The 21,250-nt window shown below is 46.5% G+C and overlaps 1 protein-coding gene across 1 annotated transcript in view; it reads left to right on the top strand.

Moving 5' to 3' along the window:
• Positions 1–1,547, top strand: part of LOC141271880 (O-acyltransferase like protein-like) — a 93,202-nt gene extending 91,655 nt beyond the window's left edge. Inside the window, exon 15 of the mRNA XM_073682120.1 lies at positions 1,449–1,547. Within this exon, the coding sequence (XP_073538221.1) occupies positions 1,449–1,547 (99 nt within the window). The remainder of the gene's footprint in view (positions 1–1,448) is intronic.
• The last annotated feature ends 19,703 nt before the right edge of the window (positions 1,548–21,250 follow it).

Genomic DNA, 21,250 nt, shown 5'->3' with positions numbered 1-21,250 from the left:
TTTCCAGCCGAGACCTAAAGTAACTCAGCTAGTCCAGGGACCGATACCCTTCTTGAGGCCTGATCCCTCTGACACTTGGCAGATTCGGGCGTACGGGTGCCGTCCTGCACTCACCGTACCCCCTGGGATCCCTTCTATTCCTGGAGCCTTCCTCCCTGACTCCCACTCCTCTCTCAGTCTTGGGCAGGACAGGCCGAGCCTGCTTCCCGAGCAGAACGCCTGCAGAGCCTCTGCTCCCTTTACTTCTTTCTCACTGAATCCACTGACTGTCCTCCTACTCTAAGATGGCTCCCCTTTATATATACCTCCTATTCAAGTGCTCACCTGTTCTGCGTCCTCCATCTACACCCACTACTGGTTCCCCCTCACTTTTGGTTCCCCCCACTCCAGCCAGGGACGGGGCAGCAAAAGAAGTGCATAATGCCCTTCCAGCCGGCCTGGAGCAGTGTAGTGTTGGATGCTGGTGTTGGGGTCCCGGGCAGCACTCCATCCTTACCTGAGAGAAGAAGGAGACACCACACCTCTGGGTGAGGTACAGTACCTCTGTGGTGACTGAACCCTCAGGGGCGTCACACATACAGTAGATAACACAACGCACACCAAAAACATCATCCACTTTTACTAAAATGTCTCAGGTGATGGGACGCTGCCTGAGTGTTCTGGTAGTTGTCATCCTACCACTACTTAGCACCACTGCTATTCTGCTTCATGCTTTCATAGCCACTGTACCAGCTCTACTAAATCAACCACCTCTGGGTCAAATCTACTACGTCAGCCATCGCTGCCCCGGCTCTGCGACGTCAGCCATCTCTGCCCCGACTCTGTGACGTCAGCCATCACTCGCCCGGCTCTGCCACCTCAGCCATTGCTGCCCCGGCTCTGCCACCTCAGCCATCGCTGCCCCGGCTCTGCCACCTCAGCCATCGCTGCCCCGGCTCTGCCACCTCAGCCATCGCTGCCCCGGCTCTGCCACCTCAGCCATCGCTGCCCCGGCTCTGCCACCTCAGCCATCGCTGCCCCGGCTCTGCCACCTCAGCCATCGCTGCCCCGGCTCTGCCACCTCAGCCATCGCTGCCCCGGCTCTGCCACGTCAGCAATCGCTGCCCCGGCTCTGCCACGTCAGCCGTCGCTGATCCAGCTCAGACACAAAGGAGGAGAAGCCAAACTGGTGTAAGTTACATATTGACACCACTTCACCCAGTCTCAGCCGTCATGCTATACCAGCGCCCCCCTGTCACTGTTGCTCCAGAACTGCTCCTCTGGACCAGGGGCTGTGAGAACCCAACATATCAGGTGAGACATAGCAGGGAACCAGGTAAGAGTCAAAATGAGGTCATCAGTGAGTGTATTAGTCTTTTGTAACCAAACTGAGTCCTTTTAAAATTAGTTTTCAGCCACAGGACCATCTCCCTAAATAACCAGATTCTATTGTGTTTTCCTCCCACTAGTTGTACCTCTTCATTGGACACTCCGCACTGACGATCATCGTGGGTTTACTTTTGACAGTTCTGGTTGAGCGACCGTTTCAAAGGTTGATGCACATTTAGCTCAATAATACAATAAACATCCAGAAGTCTTATAGAATCAATGAATGTGAGATACAGCGAACAGGGAACACACAAGTATCTGCCGCTCTACTACCGTGCCATGAAGAACCTGAACTATAAGGAGAAGAACGCAACGAATTCCAAGAGAAAAACATCAATCTGAAAGAGGCAACTGCAAAGATTCCTCTATCTGCCCCATGCAACACGGACAGAAAATGCTGTGAGATCGGGCAGGACTTCTGAGAAGACACATCTGTAACAAACAGCCTGATGGGAGAGATTCCAGCGCCACAGATTCATTCCTGTTACATTACAAGATGGTTTTCTACAACAATTCGCTCTCGTTGTGGCGTCTCCCTCCAACTAATCTGACACCTAAACAAGGACGGTAATAAAGAGCTGATCTGCATCCGAAATCAACAGTTATAGGGGGCTCCAGACTGCTGTTATAGGGGGCTCTAGACTATACATCCAGACTGCTGTTATAGGGGGGATCCAGACTACACATCCAGACTGCTGTTATAGGGGGCTCCAGACTACACATCCAGACTGCTATTATAGGGGGCTCCAGACTACACATCCAGACTGCTGTTATAGGGGGCTCCAGACTACACATCCAGACTGCTGTTATAGGGGGCTCCAGGCTACACATCCAGACTGCTGTTATAGGGGGTATCCAGACTACACATCCAGACTGCTGTTATAGGGGGGCTCAAGACTATACATCCAGACTGCTGTTATAGGGGGCTCCAGACTGCTGTTATAGGGGGCTCCAGACTACACATCCAGACTGCTGTTATAGGGGGCTCCAGACTACACATCCAGACTGCTGTTATAGGGGGGCTCAAGACTATACATCCAGACTGCTGTTATAGGGGGCTCCAGACTGCTGTTATAGGGGGCTCCAGACTACACATCCAGACTGCTGTTATAGGGGGGCTCCAGATTACACATCCAGACTGCTGTCATAGGGGGCATCCAGACTACACATTCAGACTGCTGTTATAGGGGGACTCAAGACTGCTGTTATAGGGGGCTCTAGACTACACATCCAGACTGCTGTTATAGGGGGCTCCAGACTACACATCCAGACTGCTGTTATAGGGGGCTCCAGGCTGCTCTTATAGGTGGGCTCCAGACTACACATCCAGACTGCTGTTATAGAGGGGCTCCAGATTACACATCCAGACTGCTGTTATAGGGGGACTCCAGACTACACATCTAGACTGCTGTTATAGGGGGCTCCAGACTACACATCCAGACTGCTGTTATAGGGGGGCTCCAGACTACACATCTAGACTGCTCTTATAGGGGGTATCCAGATTACACATCCAGACTGCTGTTATAGGGGGCTCCAGACTACACATCCAGACTGCTGTTATAGGGGGGCTCCAGACTACACACCCAGACTGCTGTTATAGGGGGCTCCAGGCTGCTGTTATAGGGGGGCTCAAGACTACACATCCAGACTGCTGTTATAGGGGGCTCCAGACTACACATCCATACTGCTGTTATAGGGGGGCTCCAGATTACACATCCAGATTGCTGTTATAGGGGGGCTCCAGACTATATATCCAGACTGCTGTTATAGGGGGGCTCCAGACTGTTGTTATAGGGGGCTCCAGACTGCTGTTATAGGGGGGCTCCAGACTATATATCCAGACTGCTGTTATAGGGGGGCTCCAGACTGCTGTTATAGGGCGCTCCAGACTGCTGTTAAAGGGGACCTCTAGACTACACATCCAGACTGGTGTTATAGGGGGTCTCCAGACTACACATCCAGACGGCTGTTATAGGGGGCTCCAGACTGCTGTTATAGGGGGCTCCAGACTACACATCCAGACTGCTGTTATAGGGGGCTCCAGACTGCTGTTATAGGGGGCTCCAGATTACACATCCAGACTGCTGTTATATGGGGACTCCAGACTACACATCCAGACTGCTGTTATAGGGAGGCTCCAGACTACACATCCAGACTGCTGTTATAGGGGGCTCCAGACTACACATCCAGACTGCTGTTATAGGGGGGCTCCAGACTACACATCCAGACTGCTGTTATAGGGGGACTCCAGACTACACATCCAGACTGCTGTTATAGGGGGGCTCCAGATTACACATCCAGACTGCTGTTATAGGGGGGACTCCAGACTACACATCCAGACTGCTGTTATAGGGGGCTCCAGACTACACATCCAAACTGCTGTTATAGGGGGGCTCCAGATTACACATCCAGACTGCTGTTATAGGGGGACTCCAGACTACACATCTAGACTGCTGTTATAGGGGGTATCCAGATTACACATCCAGACTGCTGTTATAGGGGGCTCCAGGCTGCTGTTATAGGGGGGCTCAAGACTACACATCCAGACTGCTGTTATAGGGGGCTCCAGGCTGCTGTCATAGGGGAGCGCCAGACTACACACCCAGACTGCTGTTATAGGGGGGCTCCAGATTACACATCCAGATTGCTGTTATAGGGGGGCTCCAGATTACACATCCAGATTGCTGTTATAGGGGGCTCCAGACTACACATCCAGACGGCTGTTATAGGGGGCTCCAGACTACACCTCCAGACTGCTGTTATAGGGGGGCTCCAGACTATATATCCAGACTGCTGTTATAGGGGGGCTCCAGACTGTTGTTATAGGGGGCTCCAGACTGCTGTTATAGGGGGGCTCCAGACTACACATCCAGACTGCTGTTATAGGGGGCTCCAGACTGCTGTTATAGGGGGGCTCTAGACAACACATCCAGACTGCTGTTATAGGGGGGTTCCAGATTACACATCCAGACTGCTGTTATAGGGGGCTCCAGACTACACATCCAGACTGCTGTTATAGGGGGGCTCCAGACTACACATCCAGACTGCTGTCATAGGGGGCTCCAGACTATATATCCAGACTGCTGTTATAGGGGGCTCCAGACTGCTGTTATAGGGGGGTTCCAGACTACACATCCAGTCTGCTGTTATAGGGGGTATCCAGACTACACATCCAGACTGCTGTTATAGGGGGGCTCCAGACTACACATCCAGACTGCTGTTATAGGGGGGATCCAGACTACACATCCGGACTGCTGTTATAGGGGGGTTCCAGACTACACATCTGGACTGCTGTTATAGGGGGGATCCAGACTACACATCCAGACTGCTGTTATAGGGGGGATCCAGACTGCTGTTATAGGGGGCTCCAGACTGCTGTTATAGGGGGGATCCAGACTACACATCCAGACTGCTGTTATAGGGGGTATCCAGACTACACATCCAGACTGCTGTTATAGGGGGGCTCCAGACTACACATCCAGACTGCTGTTATAGGGGGTATCCAGACTACACATCCAGACTGCTGTTATAGGGTGCTCTAGACTACACACCTAGACTGCTGTTATAGGGGGCTCCAGACTACACATCCAGACTGCTGTTATAGGGGTCTCCAGACTACACATCCAGACTGCTGTTATAGGGGGTCTCCAGACTACACATCCAGACTGCTGTTATAGGGGGGCTCCAGATTACACATCCAGATTGCTGTTATAGGGGGCTCCAGTCTGCCGTTATAGGGGGGCTCAAGACTACACATCCAGACTGCTGTTATAGGGGGCTCCAGACTACACATCCAGACTGCTGTTATAGGGGGCTTCAGGCTGCTGTCATAGGTGGGCGCCAGACTATACACCCAGACTGCTGTTATAAGGGGGCTCCAGATTACACATCCAGATTGCTGTTATAGGGGGACTGCAGATTACACATCCAGATTGCTGTTATAGGGGCTCCAGACTACACATCCAGACTGCTGTTATAGGGGGCTCCAGACTACACATCCAGACTGCTGTTATAGGGGGCTCCAGACTATATATCCAGACTGCTGTTATAGGGGGCTCCAGACTGCTGTTATAGGGGGCTCCAGACTGCTGTCATAGGGGGGCGCCAGACTACACACCCAGACTGCTGTTATAGGGGGGCTTCAGATTACACATCTAGATTGCTGTTATAGGGGGGCTCCAGATTACACATCCAGATTGCTGTTATAGGGGGCTCCAGACTACACATCCAGACTGCTGTTATAGGGGGGCTCCAGACTACACATCCAGACTGCTTTTATAGGGGGCTCCAGACTATATATCCAGACTGCTGTTGTAGGGGGCTTCAGACTGCTGTGATAGGGGGGCTCCAGACTACACATCCAGACTGCTGTTATAGGGGGCTCCAGTCTATATATCCAGACTGCTGTTATAGGCGACTCCAGACTGCTGTTATAGGGGGGTTCCAGACTGCACATCCAGACTGCTGTTATAGGGCGTATCCAGACTACACACCCAGGCTGCTGTTATAGGGGGGCTCCAGACTACACACCCAGGCTGCTGTTATAGGGGGGCTCAAGACTACACATCCAGACTGCTGTTATAGGGGGGCTCCAGATTACACATCCGGATTGCTGTTATAGGAGGGCTTCAGATTACACATCCAGATTGCTGTTATAGGGCGCTCCAGACTACGCATCCAGACTGCTGATATAGGGGGGCTCCAGACTACACATCCAGATTGCTGTTATAGGGGGCTCCAGTCTGCCGTTATAGGGGGGCTCAAGACTACACATCCAGACTGCTGTTATAGGGGGCTCCAGACTACACATCCAGACTGCTGTTATAGGGGGCTTCAGGCTGCTGTCATAGGTGGGCGCCAGACTATACACCCAGACTGCTGTTATAAGGGGGCTCCAGATTACACATCCAGATTGCTGTTATAGGGGGGCTGCAGATTACACATCCAGATTGCTGTTATAGGGGCTCCAGACTACACATCCAGACTGCTGTTATAGGGGGCTCCAGACTACACATCCAGACTGCTGTTATAGGGGGCTCCAGACTATATATCCAGACTGCTGTTATAGGGGGCTCCAGACTGCTGTTATAGGGGGCTCCAGACTGCTGTCATAGGGGGGCGCCAGACTACACACCCAGACTGCTGTTATAGGGGGGCTTCAGATTACACATCTAGATTGCTGTTATAGGGGGGCTCCAGATTACACATCCAGATTGCTGTTATAGGGGGCTCCAGACTACACATCCAGACTGCTGTTATAGGGGGGCTCCAGACTACACATCCAGACTGCTTTTATAGGGGGCTCCAGACTATATATCCAGACTGCTGTTGTAGGGGGCTTCAGACTGCTGTGATAGGGGGGCTCCAGACTACACATCCAGACTGCTGTTATAGGGGGCTCCAGTCTATATATCCAGACTCCTGTTATAGGGGGGCTCCAGACTATATATCCAGACTGCTGTTATAGGCGACTCCAGACTGCTGTTATAGGGGGGTTCCAGACTACACATCCAGACTGCTGTTATAGGGCGTATCCAGACTACACACCCAGGCTGCTGTTATAGGGGGGCTCCAGACTACACACCCAGGCTGCTGTTATAGGGGGGCTCAAGACTACACATCCAGACTGCTGTTATAGGGGGGCTCCAGATTACACATCCGGATTGCTGTTATAGGAGGGCTTCAGATTACACATCCAGATTGCTGTTATAGGGCGCTCCAGACTACGCATCCAGACTGCTGATATAGGGGGGCTCCAGACTACACATCCAGACTGCTGATATAGGGGGGCTCCAGACTACACATCCAGACTGCTCTTATAGGGGGACTCCAGACTACACATCCAGAGTGCTTTTATAGGGAGACTCCAGACTACACATCCAGACTGCTGTTATAGGGGGCTCCAGACTACACATCCAGACTGCTGTTATAGGGGGCTCCAGACTACACATCCAGACTGCTGTTATAGGGGGGCTCCAGACTACACATCCAGACTGTTGTTATAGGGGGCTCCAGACTACACACCCAGACTGCTGTTATAGGGGGCTCCAGACTGCTGTTATAGGGGGGCTCTAGACAACACATCCAGACTGCTGTTATAGGGGGGTTCCAGACTACACATCCAGACTGCTGTTATAGGGGGCTCCAGACTATATATCCAGACTGCTGTTATAGGGGGCTCCAGACTGCTGTTATAGGGGGGCTCCAGACTACACATCCATACTGCTGTTATAGGGGGGCTCCAGACTACACATCCAGACTGCTGTTATAGGGGGGCTCCAGACTACACATCCAGACTGTTGTTATAGGGGGGCTCCAGACTACACATCCAGACTTCTCTTATTGGGGGGGTTCAGACTACACACCCAGACTGCTCTTATAGGGGGCTCCAGACTGCTGTTATAGGGCTCTAGACAACACATCCAGACTGCTGTTATAGGGGGGTTCCAGACTACACATCCAGACTGCTGTCATAGGGGGCTCCAGACTATATATCCAGACTGCTGTTATAGGGGGGCTCCAGACTACACATCCATACTGCTGTTATAGGGGGGCTCCAGACTACACATCCAGACTGCTGTTATAGGGGGCTCCAGACTACACATCCATACTGCTGTTATAGGGGGACTCCAGACTACACATCCAGACTGCTGTTATAGGGGGCTCCAGACTACACATCCATACTGCTGTTATAGTGGGCTCCAGACTACACATCCATACTGCTGTTATAGGGGGGCTCCAGACTACACATCCAGACTGCTGTTATAGGGGGCTCCAGACTACACATCCATACTGCTGTTATAGGGGGCTCCAGACTACACATCCAGACTGCTGTTATAGGGGGCTCCAGACTACACATTCATACTGCTGTTATAGGGGGCTCCAGACTACACATTCATACTGCTGTTATAGGGGGCTCCAGACTACACATCCAGACTGCTGTTATAGGGGGACTCCAGACTACACATCCAGAGTGCTTTTATAGGGGGGCTCCAGACTACACATCCAGAGTGCTTTTATAGGGGGACTCCAGACTACACATCCAGAGTGCTGTTATAGGGGGGCTCCAGCCTACACATCCAGACTGCTGTTATAGGGGGGCTCCAGCCTACACATCCAGACTGCTGTTATAGGGGGGCTCCAGCCTACACATCCAGACTGCTGTTATAGGGGGCTCCAGACTACACATCCAGACTGCTGTTATAGGGGGGCTCCAGACTACACATCCAGACTGCTGTTATAGGGGGCTCCAGACTACACATCCAGATGGCTGTTATAGGGGGGCTCCAGACTACACATCCAGACAGCTGCTTTAGGGGGCAGCCTAGACATCAGATGCATAAACTAATTAAAGTTTCTGTTCCAGAATTACAGCTAACCAGCTATTTACAGGAAAAGTGATAAGTGAAAGATCTCTTGGGTTCCATCTGTTGAGAACTCCATGGATGATAAGAGTAGTTGTCCACTGACTGATGAAGATTGCATAATACATTAATTGGTTATTTTTGTCAGTCTTATAGCTAATGATTGTTGAGGGTCTCAGCACCCGGACCCCCAGCACACATTTATCACCTTCTCTATAGATAGATAATACATTGGAATGGTGGGACCTTGTTAAACTTGAAAAGTAACAAAAATATGACATTTGTGTCTATATTGGGTTAGAAAATATTTTTTTAAAGTTTTGTTTTTTTTAAAAGAAAGTGCTGTGTAAGATCACACAGAAATAAAGCACATCCATCATCAAACATCAAAGCTTTCAGGAGTCTTCACACCACCTTCTACATTTAGTCTTCAAGAATGCAAGTCATTTATATTCACGTTAAAATGTCTTTGTTTTTTTCATGTTTCATTCAATATTGTTCTTATCTTATGTTTACCCAGCATTTATCATATACGCATATACTGGATTTTAAATTACTATTTTTGTGAAATAAAATTGAATTTAAATGGTTTCTGTACTTTCAGACAACTTGATCCCATTTGATAGATAATGTGATAAATTTGCAATCTGTAGTGTAGTTAATTTTATTTATTCATTATGTGGTCTTAACCTCGAAAAATCCCTCTAAAGTGATGGCTGCTAGGGGTCTTCTTTCTGTCTAACTTTCTGTTCACTGCCTGTTGTTAAGTGTAATCCACCGCTAGAAAACACGGATCTTGAAACGGATTACAGGAAGTGGGGGTGGGAAGGTTTTTGACTCTGCTTTAGCATGATGGGAAGTGAGAGGAAAAGATGTTCCAGCTCCTATAATGCTGTCAGAATGCCGATGCAGAGGAACTACCCACTCAAAAAAGTATGAATGGTAAGTTACATGGCATGAAAATTTGGACAGTTCCTGGATATATTAAACCGGTTTGTGCACCAAAAGCAGTTTAAAATTCTTGTGGAGGATCTTTTTCCGTTGTTTTTTTGTGTGAATTGACAGGTATGCTTTAAAGGGAACCTGACAGCTGGATTCCTCCTGGCCGCTGTCATGGAATGTTAGGTCTGCCCGTGTCCAATAGGGTCCTACTATAATGTTCTGTGGGGTTCTCAGCAGTCAGACCTCACCTGATGAATCATGTATACATATATCTCAATAGTATGGATATGAAAAGTCTACACACCCCTGTTAAAATGCCAGGTTTTTGTCATGTAAAACAATTCTACCAAGAAGAAGAATTTCAGAATTCTTTCCACCTTTCGATCCGTTGAGAAATAAACTGAAATATTTTGGAGTTGAAAAAGAAAATAAACTAAAATAATGTAGTTGCAGAAATATTCATACCCTCGAACGTTGCTAAAAAAAAAACCCTTTGAATTTATGTCAGTATTCAGTCTTTTTTATGTAAGAGTATCAGCACATGGCACATCTAGAATTCACAATCTTTGCCCACTTTTCCTTGCAGTAACTCCACATCTGTCAAGATTGCAGGGGCATCTCCTGTGCTCAGTGCCGTCTTCAAGTCACGCACACATTTTCAATTGGATTCAGGTCTGGGCCATTCGAAAACCCTGATCTCCTTCTATATTTGATATTCCCTCCACCTTGACTAAAGCCCCAGTTCCAGCTGTTGAAAAACAGCCCCAAATCATAATGCTGCCTCTACCATGCTTCACTGTGGGTATGATGTTCTTTTGGTGATGCACCTTGTTGGCTTTGTACCAAATTTACCTTTTGGAATTATGGCCAAAAAGTTCAACCTTGCTCTCATCAGACCATAACACATTTTCCCACTTGCTTTTTGGAAGACTTGATGTAGGTTTTGGCAAAAAATACCTGGCTTGGATGTTTATCTGTGTAAGAAAAGGTTTCCGTCTCGCTTCCCTACCCCACAGGCTAGACACGTGAACAATACGGGAGATTGTCGTCACATGTAGTACATAACCAGAGCTTGCAATAAATTCCTGCAGCTCCTTTAATGCTACTGTAGGCCTCTTGGCAGCCTGCCAGACTAATTTTCTTCTTGTCTTTTCATCAATTCATGAGGGAGTTTCAGTTTTAAGTAATGTCACTGTTGTGCCAAATTGAAGCCACTTCTTGATGACGTCTTTACAGTGTTCTATGATAGATTCAATGTCTTTGAATTTTTTTGTAGCCTTCTGCTGACTGATAACTTTCAACAATGAGATCCCTTTGCTGTGTTGTCAGCTGTTTACTGACCACAGCTTTTGTTGAAAAATGCAACTAAGAAAATGTTAGGAAAATCCGCCTAGAACAGCGAAACTTTATATGAATGTAATCATAATCCCTGTATATCTTGGCACCGACTACTATGTAACATGAGTGTAAATGTGATTGGCTAATTCTGAACACAACCTCATCCCCAATTACAAGAGGGCGCTCACACTTATGCAATCATATTTTAGTTTTATTTTTATTTTGCTTTTTAACATGATTTCCGTTTGTTTCTCGATGGATTTGTGCAGATTATGGGCGACATTAAAGATGGGAAAAAGTTCTGAAATGATTCTTCTTGGTATGATTTATTTACACAACAATAAAACCTGGCATTTTAACAGGGGTGTGTAGACTTTTTATATCCGCTGGATAGAGCATAATTTAACACGACTGGTGTCTGTTTTCACTGTTTGATTCCTACAACAGCCGACTAATCTGCATTTTCTGAGTCATTTCAAGGTATATTGCCCTTTTAATGCCACTTTTACCATCAATAATACAGAAGTGCTGATTAAATCCACATCCAGGGTCCGCTTCTCCATAAGCGAAGCAAAAACACTGCCGCTCTAAACTGTCTCAGGAAAGCACTTTCATGTAATCTACAGCATTAATGTGCTGTTATGTGAGGAAGAGACTTTACTTATTGAAAATTAGTGACTGCAGTATGTGAACCTACGGGGTGCAAAAAGCAAAAGTAACGCACTAATAACAACCAGAAATAGCCATAAGTGAAAATTAATTATAGTCTTTGCATTGTGGTTCTTAAGGGGTAGGAACTGCAATATAAAACATCTCCAGGTTGCATAAAGCGGTTGTTTCATCTTGATAAATGGGTAAAATTGCAAAGTGCTTTTAAAAACAAGCGTCATTGCAATTTACCACTTATTAAAAATCCTCTCTGTTGTCAAGAACAGAGGGATTCTATAGTTTACTGGCCACCTCTGCAGTTTATCAGAGGTGGCCGGTTTGCTAGGGAAGGAGCTCAGCTCTTGCAAACTCATTGCTATAGAGCTTTCAAGCGCTACTCTGAAGTTGTCCAGATGACTGGTTCCAGCAACTTCAGTGCTCCTGCGCTACTCCGATGGTGCCTCAGATAGCAGCTCGGGTCCTCAATACCTCTGTTGAGTTTCTCCGGCCGGCTAACAGGACTCTTGCGTAGGGAGACTTTTACACTGGTGATCCCACTGTCTGAGGGTATGGAGCTCCCGTCTACCCTAGCAGCCACCATATAGTCAGGCTGCCTGTACAGTTCACTGCCCTATCTCTTACTGCTCATCACTTCCTGCTTCTGGAAACTAAACAGGGATTTTCCTAAAGTGCCCACCCTCTGTGGGCTGCCATTACACAGCATTAACCCCATCACTGTCTGTAACACTGCTAGCAGACTCAACCTGACATCTGCACCCATGACAGTGGCATCTTCTGGCTGGTTACAGGTACTGCAGCTCACAAGGAATTATGTCAGGAACAAGCTCTATAACACTCAAGGCTTGATCAGGGCACTAAGTCCCCCCCTCCACTCTACTGACTGGACCACTAGAGCTAAACCCTTAGCTTGGCCCACCAACAGTTTAGAGAGGTCTAACTACAGGAACACTTTCGTTAACTACCTCAGTGCCAAAGGAAGGCTATGTCCTTCCCCACTATTACATATGGATAAATGATAACTTGAAAATCAGTAAAGGTTCAACTGCTAGGACACCCACAGATGCAGAGAAGAATAAGGCTCCGAAATGCCGAGATCGACTGAAAGTAATAGCCAAACACAATGCTGAGGTTTCTTCAGCAGTCACCCAAACCAATGGGGTATATCAGAGCCTTGTGGTTGGAATTTGTGGGGTTCCAATAATTGGTCCCTCACTGACCATCAATCTGGACAACTCCAAATTGACTACTTGAGCCAATAATGAGGTCAAAATTATTTAAATCAATGTAAGCTGTGACTGTCATGACACTTTTGTTTGATATCCGGGGGCTAGTGGCTCCTTCCCTTACCCTAAAGCTAGGGGCACCCTAGCTTTCCCTGCTCCCAGGGTTACTTCTAATGGTGAAGATGCAGGGGCCACGTGCCTTGCTGAGCTCCTAAATCAGCCCTTATCTGTCCCCTCCCCCACCCAGGGAAGTGGGGAGTTGTAGAGCATACACAAACCAGACTAACAAGGGAAGACGTACAGGGATAAATGAAGATACAAATCATACAATTATGCACTCACAAACAACAGAGTGGAACACCGGGAAGTAAAGGAAAGAACAACCAAATAGGAGAGGATGAGGATATGCACACAGACTAATCACCAAGCAACAGTCTTCAGAACAACACTTCAAATGCCTCCTCAAACAACCAACACCTCCAACTCCAGAACCAGGCAGAATAAAACTAACACTGGCAATCCCTGATTGCTATTGGTGAGTATATATAGCAGAGGGGAGTGGCCAACACTGAACAGCTGAGACCACCAAAGCAGGATGAACAGATTAACCCCTGCACTGCTAGCAGAAACCTGCACTGTTTAATATAATGGTGAAGGGCTTCTAATCAGTGCAGGAGTACGTAAAACCAGACACCGTGGTCTTCTGGCCCCTCTCTGTCACGGTAAACGCATGACAATGACGTAACAGTTACACTTATATAGACTGATGATGTCACTATCAAAATTAGTGGTCTCAATCAATTTGTCTTAATCATATCCTCCAAAGAGACATTTAAACCCACCAACTGCAATCTAGATTACAAGAACCAGGCACATAGTACCTAAAACCATGATGTCATCAAAGACCAGCCTTCATCAGGTTTGCACAATTCCACTTACCGGATCCATCAATGATGACAATAATGTCCACCAACCCCAAGTTTGAGGTCATATTCACACTTACCATATACACAAATGATGACCCCAATCATGATAAGGCAATCACAAATATCAGACTCGTCCATGAAGGCATAATGCTCGTCAACCCAAACCATGAGATCATAGTCCCACTTACGCATGAATTGATGATGTAACAATCATAACCAGTGACCAAAACCAAGATGCCGCTCTCGGTCATGATGCAAGGAGCACACATAACAGATTCAGGAATGAGGTCACAATAATACCCAATCATGGTGTCACAGTCCCACACCCATCACCAGAACGGGAGTCCGCAGATTCTGCTTCTGCGTGGTGCTGTGACCATAGAAATGAGAATTCACAATTGTCATGGCACCAAGTATCGGGGGATCATTCTGAAGATAGATGCGGGTCCGAGGGACCTACATCTGTCAGACATTTATGATATATCCTGTGATGAGACATGGAAAATGTTAGATATTTTCTTTAATAAATACAATACACAGAGTTAAAGTGTAACCGTCGTTATCCTTTTCATTTAATAAATTAGTAATACACCAGAAAATAAGAAACTTTGTAATATATCTTATTAGAGAAATCTGCTTCTTTCTTCGCCAGGACTGATCTTTCATTCTCTATTCAGGTGTAAATCTGTATTGAATGAAGACAGGTTTTCCCATTAGTGAGACAGAAGATGACAGTTGGCGCTTCTAAAACTCTATGTAGGAGGGAGGAGCTAGAGGCAGACACAAACATTCCATGGAGGAGGTAGAGGCAGACAAGGACATTCTGGAGAGGAGCTAGAGGCAGACAAGGACATTCTGGAGAGGAGCTAGAGGCAGACAAGAACATTCTGGAGAGGAGCTAGAGGCAGACAAGAACATTCTGGAGAGGAGCTAGAGGCAGACACAGACATTCTAGAGAGGAGCTAGAGGCAGACAAGGACATTCTGGAGAGGAGCTAGAGGCAGACAAGGACATTCTGGAGAGGAGCTAGAGGCAGACAAGGACATTCTGGAGAGGAGCTAGAGGCAGACTCAGACATTCTAGGGAGGAGCTAGAGGAATACACAGACATTCTAGGGAGGAGCTAGAGGCAGCCACAGACATTCTAGGGAGGAGCTAGAGGAAGACACAGACATTGTAGGGAGGAGCTAGAGGCAGACACAGACATTGTAGGGAGGAGCTAGAGGCAGACACAGACATTCTAGGGAGGAGCTAGAGGCAGACAAAGACATTCTAGGGAGGAGCTAGAGGAATACACAGACATTCTAGGGAGGAGCTAGAGGAATACACAGACATTCTAGGGAGGAGATAGAGGAATACACAGACATTCTAGGGAGGAGCTAGAGGAAGACAGACATTCTAGGGAGGAGCTAGAGGAATACACAGACATTCTAGGGAGGAGCTAGAGGAATACACAGACATTCTAGGGAGGAGCTAGAGGAATACGCAGACATTCTAGGGAGGAGCTAGAGGAATAAACAGACATTCTTTGGATGAGCTAGAGGAACACAGACATTCTGCTGCAAGTTCTCTGAAACGACAGTTACAGTTCTCCATAGAACATTATAAACACCAACTGTCATCTCCTATCTAATGGGAAAATCTATATGGAGATTTTACATGTCAATTGAGAATTTTAAAAGCGAAAGATCAGTTCATAGTCTTGTATAGGCGAGTCTCATATGACAAACAGATGAAACTAGTGCATGCAGCCATTTTTTTTTTTTATGCACAGATTCGTGAAAAAAAAATCACTCATCTGCCCTGTCCCATTGAATAACATAGGTCCGAGTTCTTTCTGTGTCCTGTTGGTTTTTTTTTCAGAACGAAAATACAGTGGTGTGAACTTGAGCTAAAGTTGGGTTCAAACTTTGTGTTTGGTGCAGATTTTTCACATCATAAAATTCACAGTGAATGAGTGTTAACTTAATTTCATCCACATGCAGCATTCTTTTTTATTTTTGGGGTGCAAATATTGGCACCTTTTTAGCACAGATTTTACCCACTCATACCTTAAATCTGCAGGATGAACCACTGCCCTGATATTATATTTTTTTGCGTTTCCACAATGAATAAAATGCACATAAAAAAGCATGAAGTGCGGCAAATATGCTCGGATTTTAGCTGCAGTTTAGAAATCTGTTAGTAAAATCCACACCGGCTACTCCGAACCAAACTCCAAAACCAGACGCAACCCCTGACAAAGGTGAAAGAAAGCTTTTTCCAGTTCTATACAACCCTTATTTGGATAAAAAAAAACCTAAGAAAAAAAATGTAAAAAAAAATTCTTAATGATTCCTATCCTGATCTATATCCAATTTACAACAACACAAAACTGTAAAACTTTAATAAAAGTGCATTCGATATTATTATATACAAACAAAAACCTAAAAAGGTCATTCTCTCGTATTCTCCACTTCTCTGCTGAATCCATTCTCCGTCACTATCAGTATGTGATCTCCAGACCTACCAAATATCACTGTACGCCCCCCACCCCCTCTGTAGGGAATAGTGGATGTCAGACATACTTAGCTACAATAACGCCGATATTACACTGACCTTTAAGCAAAAGAGCCGGGACAGATTTCATGACCGTAATTACAGTTTAGCCCTAAAATCTTCTCAAACAGCCGAGAAATTGTACGAAATGTAAACTTAATATCGGAAACATTTCTAACCTTTCTATGAATCAACAGACCATTACTCATTCCTCTTCTCGATCGTTCTGTATCAGATCCACCATTGGTTATTAATATTCCTTAGGAAGCCTTATCTTATTTCTTACGTCAAGGGTTACGGTCATTTGTTTCCCGCTCTGGATATTACATGCCACAATGTTTCATTTATTCATTAATTAATCCTCCATCAGTTTTCTGCAGTTTAGGTTATATTATAATAGTAGCAACTATTCTTACCCATCTTATCCCATTAACATAAATGAGTTCAAAATTGACACCGATGGAATAATTGCTCTCGGAGGAAGTTTTATCAATAGTTTTGCCAAAAATGGCAAATTGGACAAGTTTCTGGAATAATTTTTTGCCCAATTTTCTAGACATTTTTTACACTCTTTCTTAGGTCATCCCATAGCTGCTGAACCAAAATACTTCCCCTAGCACCATCTATACAGCACATATCAATTGCAGCAGTTTACCCCCTTAGATGCTCCTGTCAATCGTGACAGCTGCATTTAAGCGGTTGGAAATGGCAGATTTCCTTCTGTTGCCCAATTCACCCTCTCTCCGATACAATCACAGGATTGCCGATGGTGTTATCATGGCAAGTGGGGGACTACTGAAGTCCCCCCATGTCTGTACACCTATTGCTGGGCTTCATAGATCATCAATTTTACAATAGACTGCAATACAACTGTAGTGTAGTACATTGACCAAGCAATCACAGGTTCAATCCCTTGGGTAAAGAAGACCAAAAAAGTGTAAAATAAAAATAATGTCCAAAAAACATACAAAAAGGTCAAATCACCACCCTTTTCCTCCAAAAAAATTGCATAAATTGGTATTGTGTGACTGCCTGAACACGGATACAAAAAAAAAAAATTAGAAATAGTAAAATTGCCGTTTTTTGGTCACTTTGACGCCCCCCAAAATTGGAATAAATAGAAATCAGAAAGTCCAATGGACCTCAAAAGGATATCTGTAAAAAGAAAACGAAAAAAAAAAAAAAAAAAAGTCCAGAGACAACTCAAAAGTTATGGATCTGAAAATATAGATGCAAACCATATTTATGATACATTTTTTAAAGTAGTAAAACATAAAAATCCGACCCATAAAACAAAGTTTCTAGGTCATTTTTGCCGCAAAGTGAAGTCTGTAAATACGAAATGCATGAAACAATGGCGGAATTGATTTTTGTTTCCTTTCACTTGGAATTTTTTACTCGTTTTATATTGTAAAGTGAACGGTGTCATTTAAAACTATAACTCGTCCCGCAATAGACAAGCCTCGTACGGCTATGTCAAAGGAAAGATAAAAAAGTTATGGCTTTTGAAAAAGGGGGAGGAAAAAGCAAAACATGGTCACATCTCTTAGAGGTTTTGCCAGTGTTACCTAATAATTGTTGATCGATGGGGGTCCGAACGATGCAACCTCTTCTTGAAGGTCAAGATTCCCCCCACTTCAATGGAGTGATGGTCGGTCATGCGTACTGTCGCTCCAGTCGAGATCTAGGGACTGGTGTAGTTGAATTTAGAGCTCAGTTATTTCCGTAAGTCCAAGAGAGGTAAAGCACATGGCCGACCAGCGTTGCACTCAAATGGGGGGCCTCTTGTTCCCATTCTCAAGATTCTACGCCAGCGACCAGAAAGTTATCACCAATCCCATGGATAGGTGATATACTGCAATCTGAGTACAACCCCTTTTTTTAATGGAGGCGTCATTTCAACTTTTCCAAAGTGACCTCGTGATGACATATTATACCCCGCACTCATCTGTTCTGCAACTCCCATAGAAGTGAATGGAGAGAGCCGCAAAGTTTACCTCTTGTAGTAGAGCGGCTCACTCAACTGCACACGGTGGTAGACACAGATATGCTGTCTCTTTAAATTTCTTGTTCGTTTATAAGAATGCGGCATAAACCAATATAGAGTCCAAACACGGCCCTTTGGGCAAAACAGGAAGACAAAAGTAAGTGGTAACACAAAGCACAGTCCTTAAGGCCCCGTCACACTTAGCGACGCTGCAACGATCCCGACAACGATACGACCTGTCAGGGATAGTTGCTGCGTCGCTATGTGGTCGCTGGTGAGCTGTCAAACAGGCAGGCTCACTAACGATCAGGGGAGCAGCGACATCATGGAAAGAATCTTTCCACGATGTCCTGCTCCTGGTTACCAGCCTGCTGCTGAAGCAGGCTGGTAACCATGGTAAACATCGGGTTACTAGGGGCACACGCGCACCTAGTAACCCGTTGTTTATCATGGTTACCACTCTGCTACAGTGAGCGGGAGGTTACCGCTCACTTTAGCAGGCTCGTAACCATGATAAACAACAGGTTACTAGGTGCGCGTGTGCCCCTAGTAACCCGATGTTTATCATGGTTACCAGCCTGATCGCTGCTCCCGCTGGTCACACACAGCGATGTGTGCTGACCAGCGGGAGAGCAACGACCAAAAAATGGTCCAGGACACTTTGCAGCGATCAGCGACCTCACAGCAGGGGCCTGATCGTTGCAAAGTGTTACACATAGCGACATCGCTGGTGAGGTCGCTGTTGCGTCACCAAAACCGTGACACAGCAGCGATCTCGCTAGCGATCTCGCTATGTGAGACGGGGGCTTTATGGAAGCGGGGATCCACCCACTCAGGGTTTAGCAAGCACACGGTTCAGTTTAGCAATAACCATGACCACCTCTCTGGAGCTAGCCTGTTCAGATACACTGACCACTGAATGCCTCACCTGGCCATCTATTTAAACACCAGACCACACCCTGGGGTGGAGATATGGAAAACAACCTCCCACCCACTCTATGGTTGTTCTCAAAAACCCAGCCCTTAAAATGGCTGCTTAACCCCTCACAACACTTTGCCAATGACTTTGTCACATATTCCAACCTCTGCCCAAAGCTGGGGGTTTTGGCACCTTGACTCGCTAAACAGGGAAGTCTGGACTGGGCACCTGCGTTACCATGTAGTTTCCCGGGCCTGTGCGCAACATTAAAACTAAAGTCCTGGAGCGCTAGAAACCACCTAGTCACCAGGGCATTCTTCCCCTTCCTTTCCCTCATCCATATCAGGGGCACATGATCTGACACTAGCCTGAACTTCGGTCCTAACAGTTAGTACCTCAGAATGCCAATTGCCCATTTGATGGCCAAGCACTCTTTCTCTACAATGGCATAGCTCTTTTTGCAGAAGAAGAATTTCCTAGTCAGGAATAGGACTGGATGTTCGTTCCCACCTATTTCCTGGAACAACACAGCTCTCAAACCTACCTCGGAGGCGTCAGTCTGAACCATGAACTCCTTAGTGACGGCAGGTGCAACCAAGACCGGCTGTTTACATAGGGCGAGCTTCAACCCCTGGAACGCCATCTCCGCTTCAGAGGACCATTTGGCCATCGACGTCTTCGTGCCCCTAAGAAGATCAGTCAGGGACGCGGCTATCATGGCGAAATTCAGGATAAATCTCCGATAGTATCTCACAATTCCCAGAAAGCCCGAACCTGCTTCTTGGAGACAGGTTGTGGACAACTTTGAATTGCCTCTACCTTATTTACCTGCGTTTTATTTTCGCCCCTTCCGACTATATAGCCCAAGTATTTTGCCTCTTCTTTTCCTATGGCGCACTTCTTCGGATTTATAGTAAACCCTGCCTTCCTTAGCGCATCCAGTACCACCTGGACCCTCCGCAGGCGACTTCCCCAGTCCGGGCTGAAGATCACAATGTCGTTGAGATAAGCTGCAGCGTACTTTTTGTGAGTGGCTAGGACCGGGTCCAAGGCCCTCTGGAAGGTAGCTAGGACACCCTGCAGACCGAACAGCATCCTGGTGTACTGAAAGCACCCGTCAGGAGTAGAGAAGGCCGTCTTCTCCTTAGCACTTGGGGACAGGAGAATTTGCCAGTACCCTTTTGTTAGATCCAGGGTGGTGATATATCTGGCTGACCCTAGCCTTTCAATGAGCTCATCTAGCTGGGGCATCGGATATGTGTCGAACTTGGGCACCTCATTTAGCTTTCTGTAGTCATCACAGAACCAAAACTCTCCATCCAGCTTCGGCAGAAGGACGGTGGGGCTGGACCAACCGCACTGTGACGCCCAGGCTCAACATTCTCCTCACCTCCTTGGAGATCACCTCACGGCAGACTTCGGGAATCCGATACGGCTTTTGGTTCACCCTCACATGCGGTTCCATCAGGATTTCATGCTCCACAACCTGCTACAACCTGGCAGCTCCGAAAACAGGTCCAGGTTCCGCTGAAGCTTCTTACACCTCTCAGCTGGAATTTTGGACCACTCTTCTTTTGTAATCTGCTCCAGGTCTCTCATATTTGAAGGCGTCTTCTCCCAACAGCAATTTTAACATCTCTCCACAGGTGTTCAATGGGATTTAGATCCGGACTCATTGCTGCCACTTCAGAACTCTGCAGCGCTTTATTTCCATCCATTTCTGGGGGCTTCTTGAGGGATGTTTGGGGCAGAGTAGTGGAGTCGGTATAAAATGGACCGACTCAGACTTCTAAAATATATAATAAATTGGGTACAGTAGTACAATGCAGTTTGTGAGGAATATTTTTTCATAAGAATTTGGGAAAGTTATGAAATGTCCTATAAATGTCTGTGCTATTCCTGATCTGAGGGTCTGGACTTCTAGCTGAGATGAATCTGTTCTACAGTAAATGTATCACTTAAACATAAGCCATGTAT

This window comes from Phyllobates terribilis, unplaced genomic scaffold (genome assembly GCF_046119375.1).
Source record: "Phyllobates terribilis strain yellow unplaced genomic scaffold, ASM4611937v1 Scaffold_1__5_contigs__length_1240528914, whole genome shotgun sequence".
Classification (NCBI taxonomy): Eukaryota; Metazoa; Chordata; class Amphibia; order Anura; family Dendrobatidae; genus Phyllobates; species Phyllobates terribilis.
Note: the sequence above shows the minus strand (reverse complement) of the source record. Positions and strands in the feature narration are given on the sequence as shown.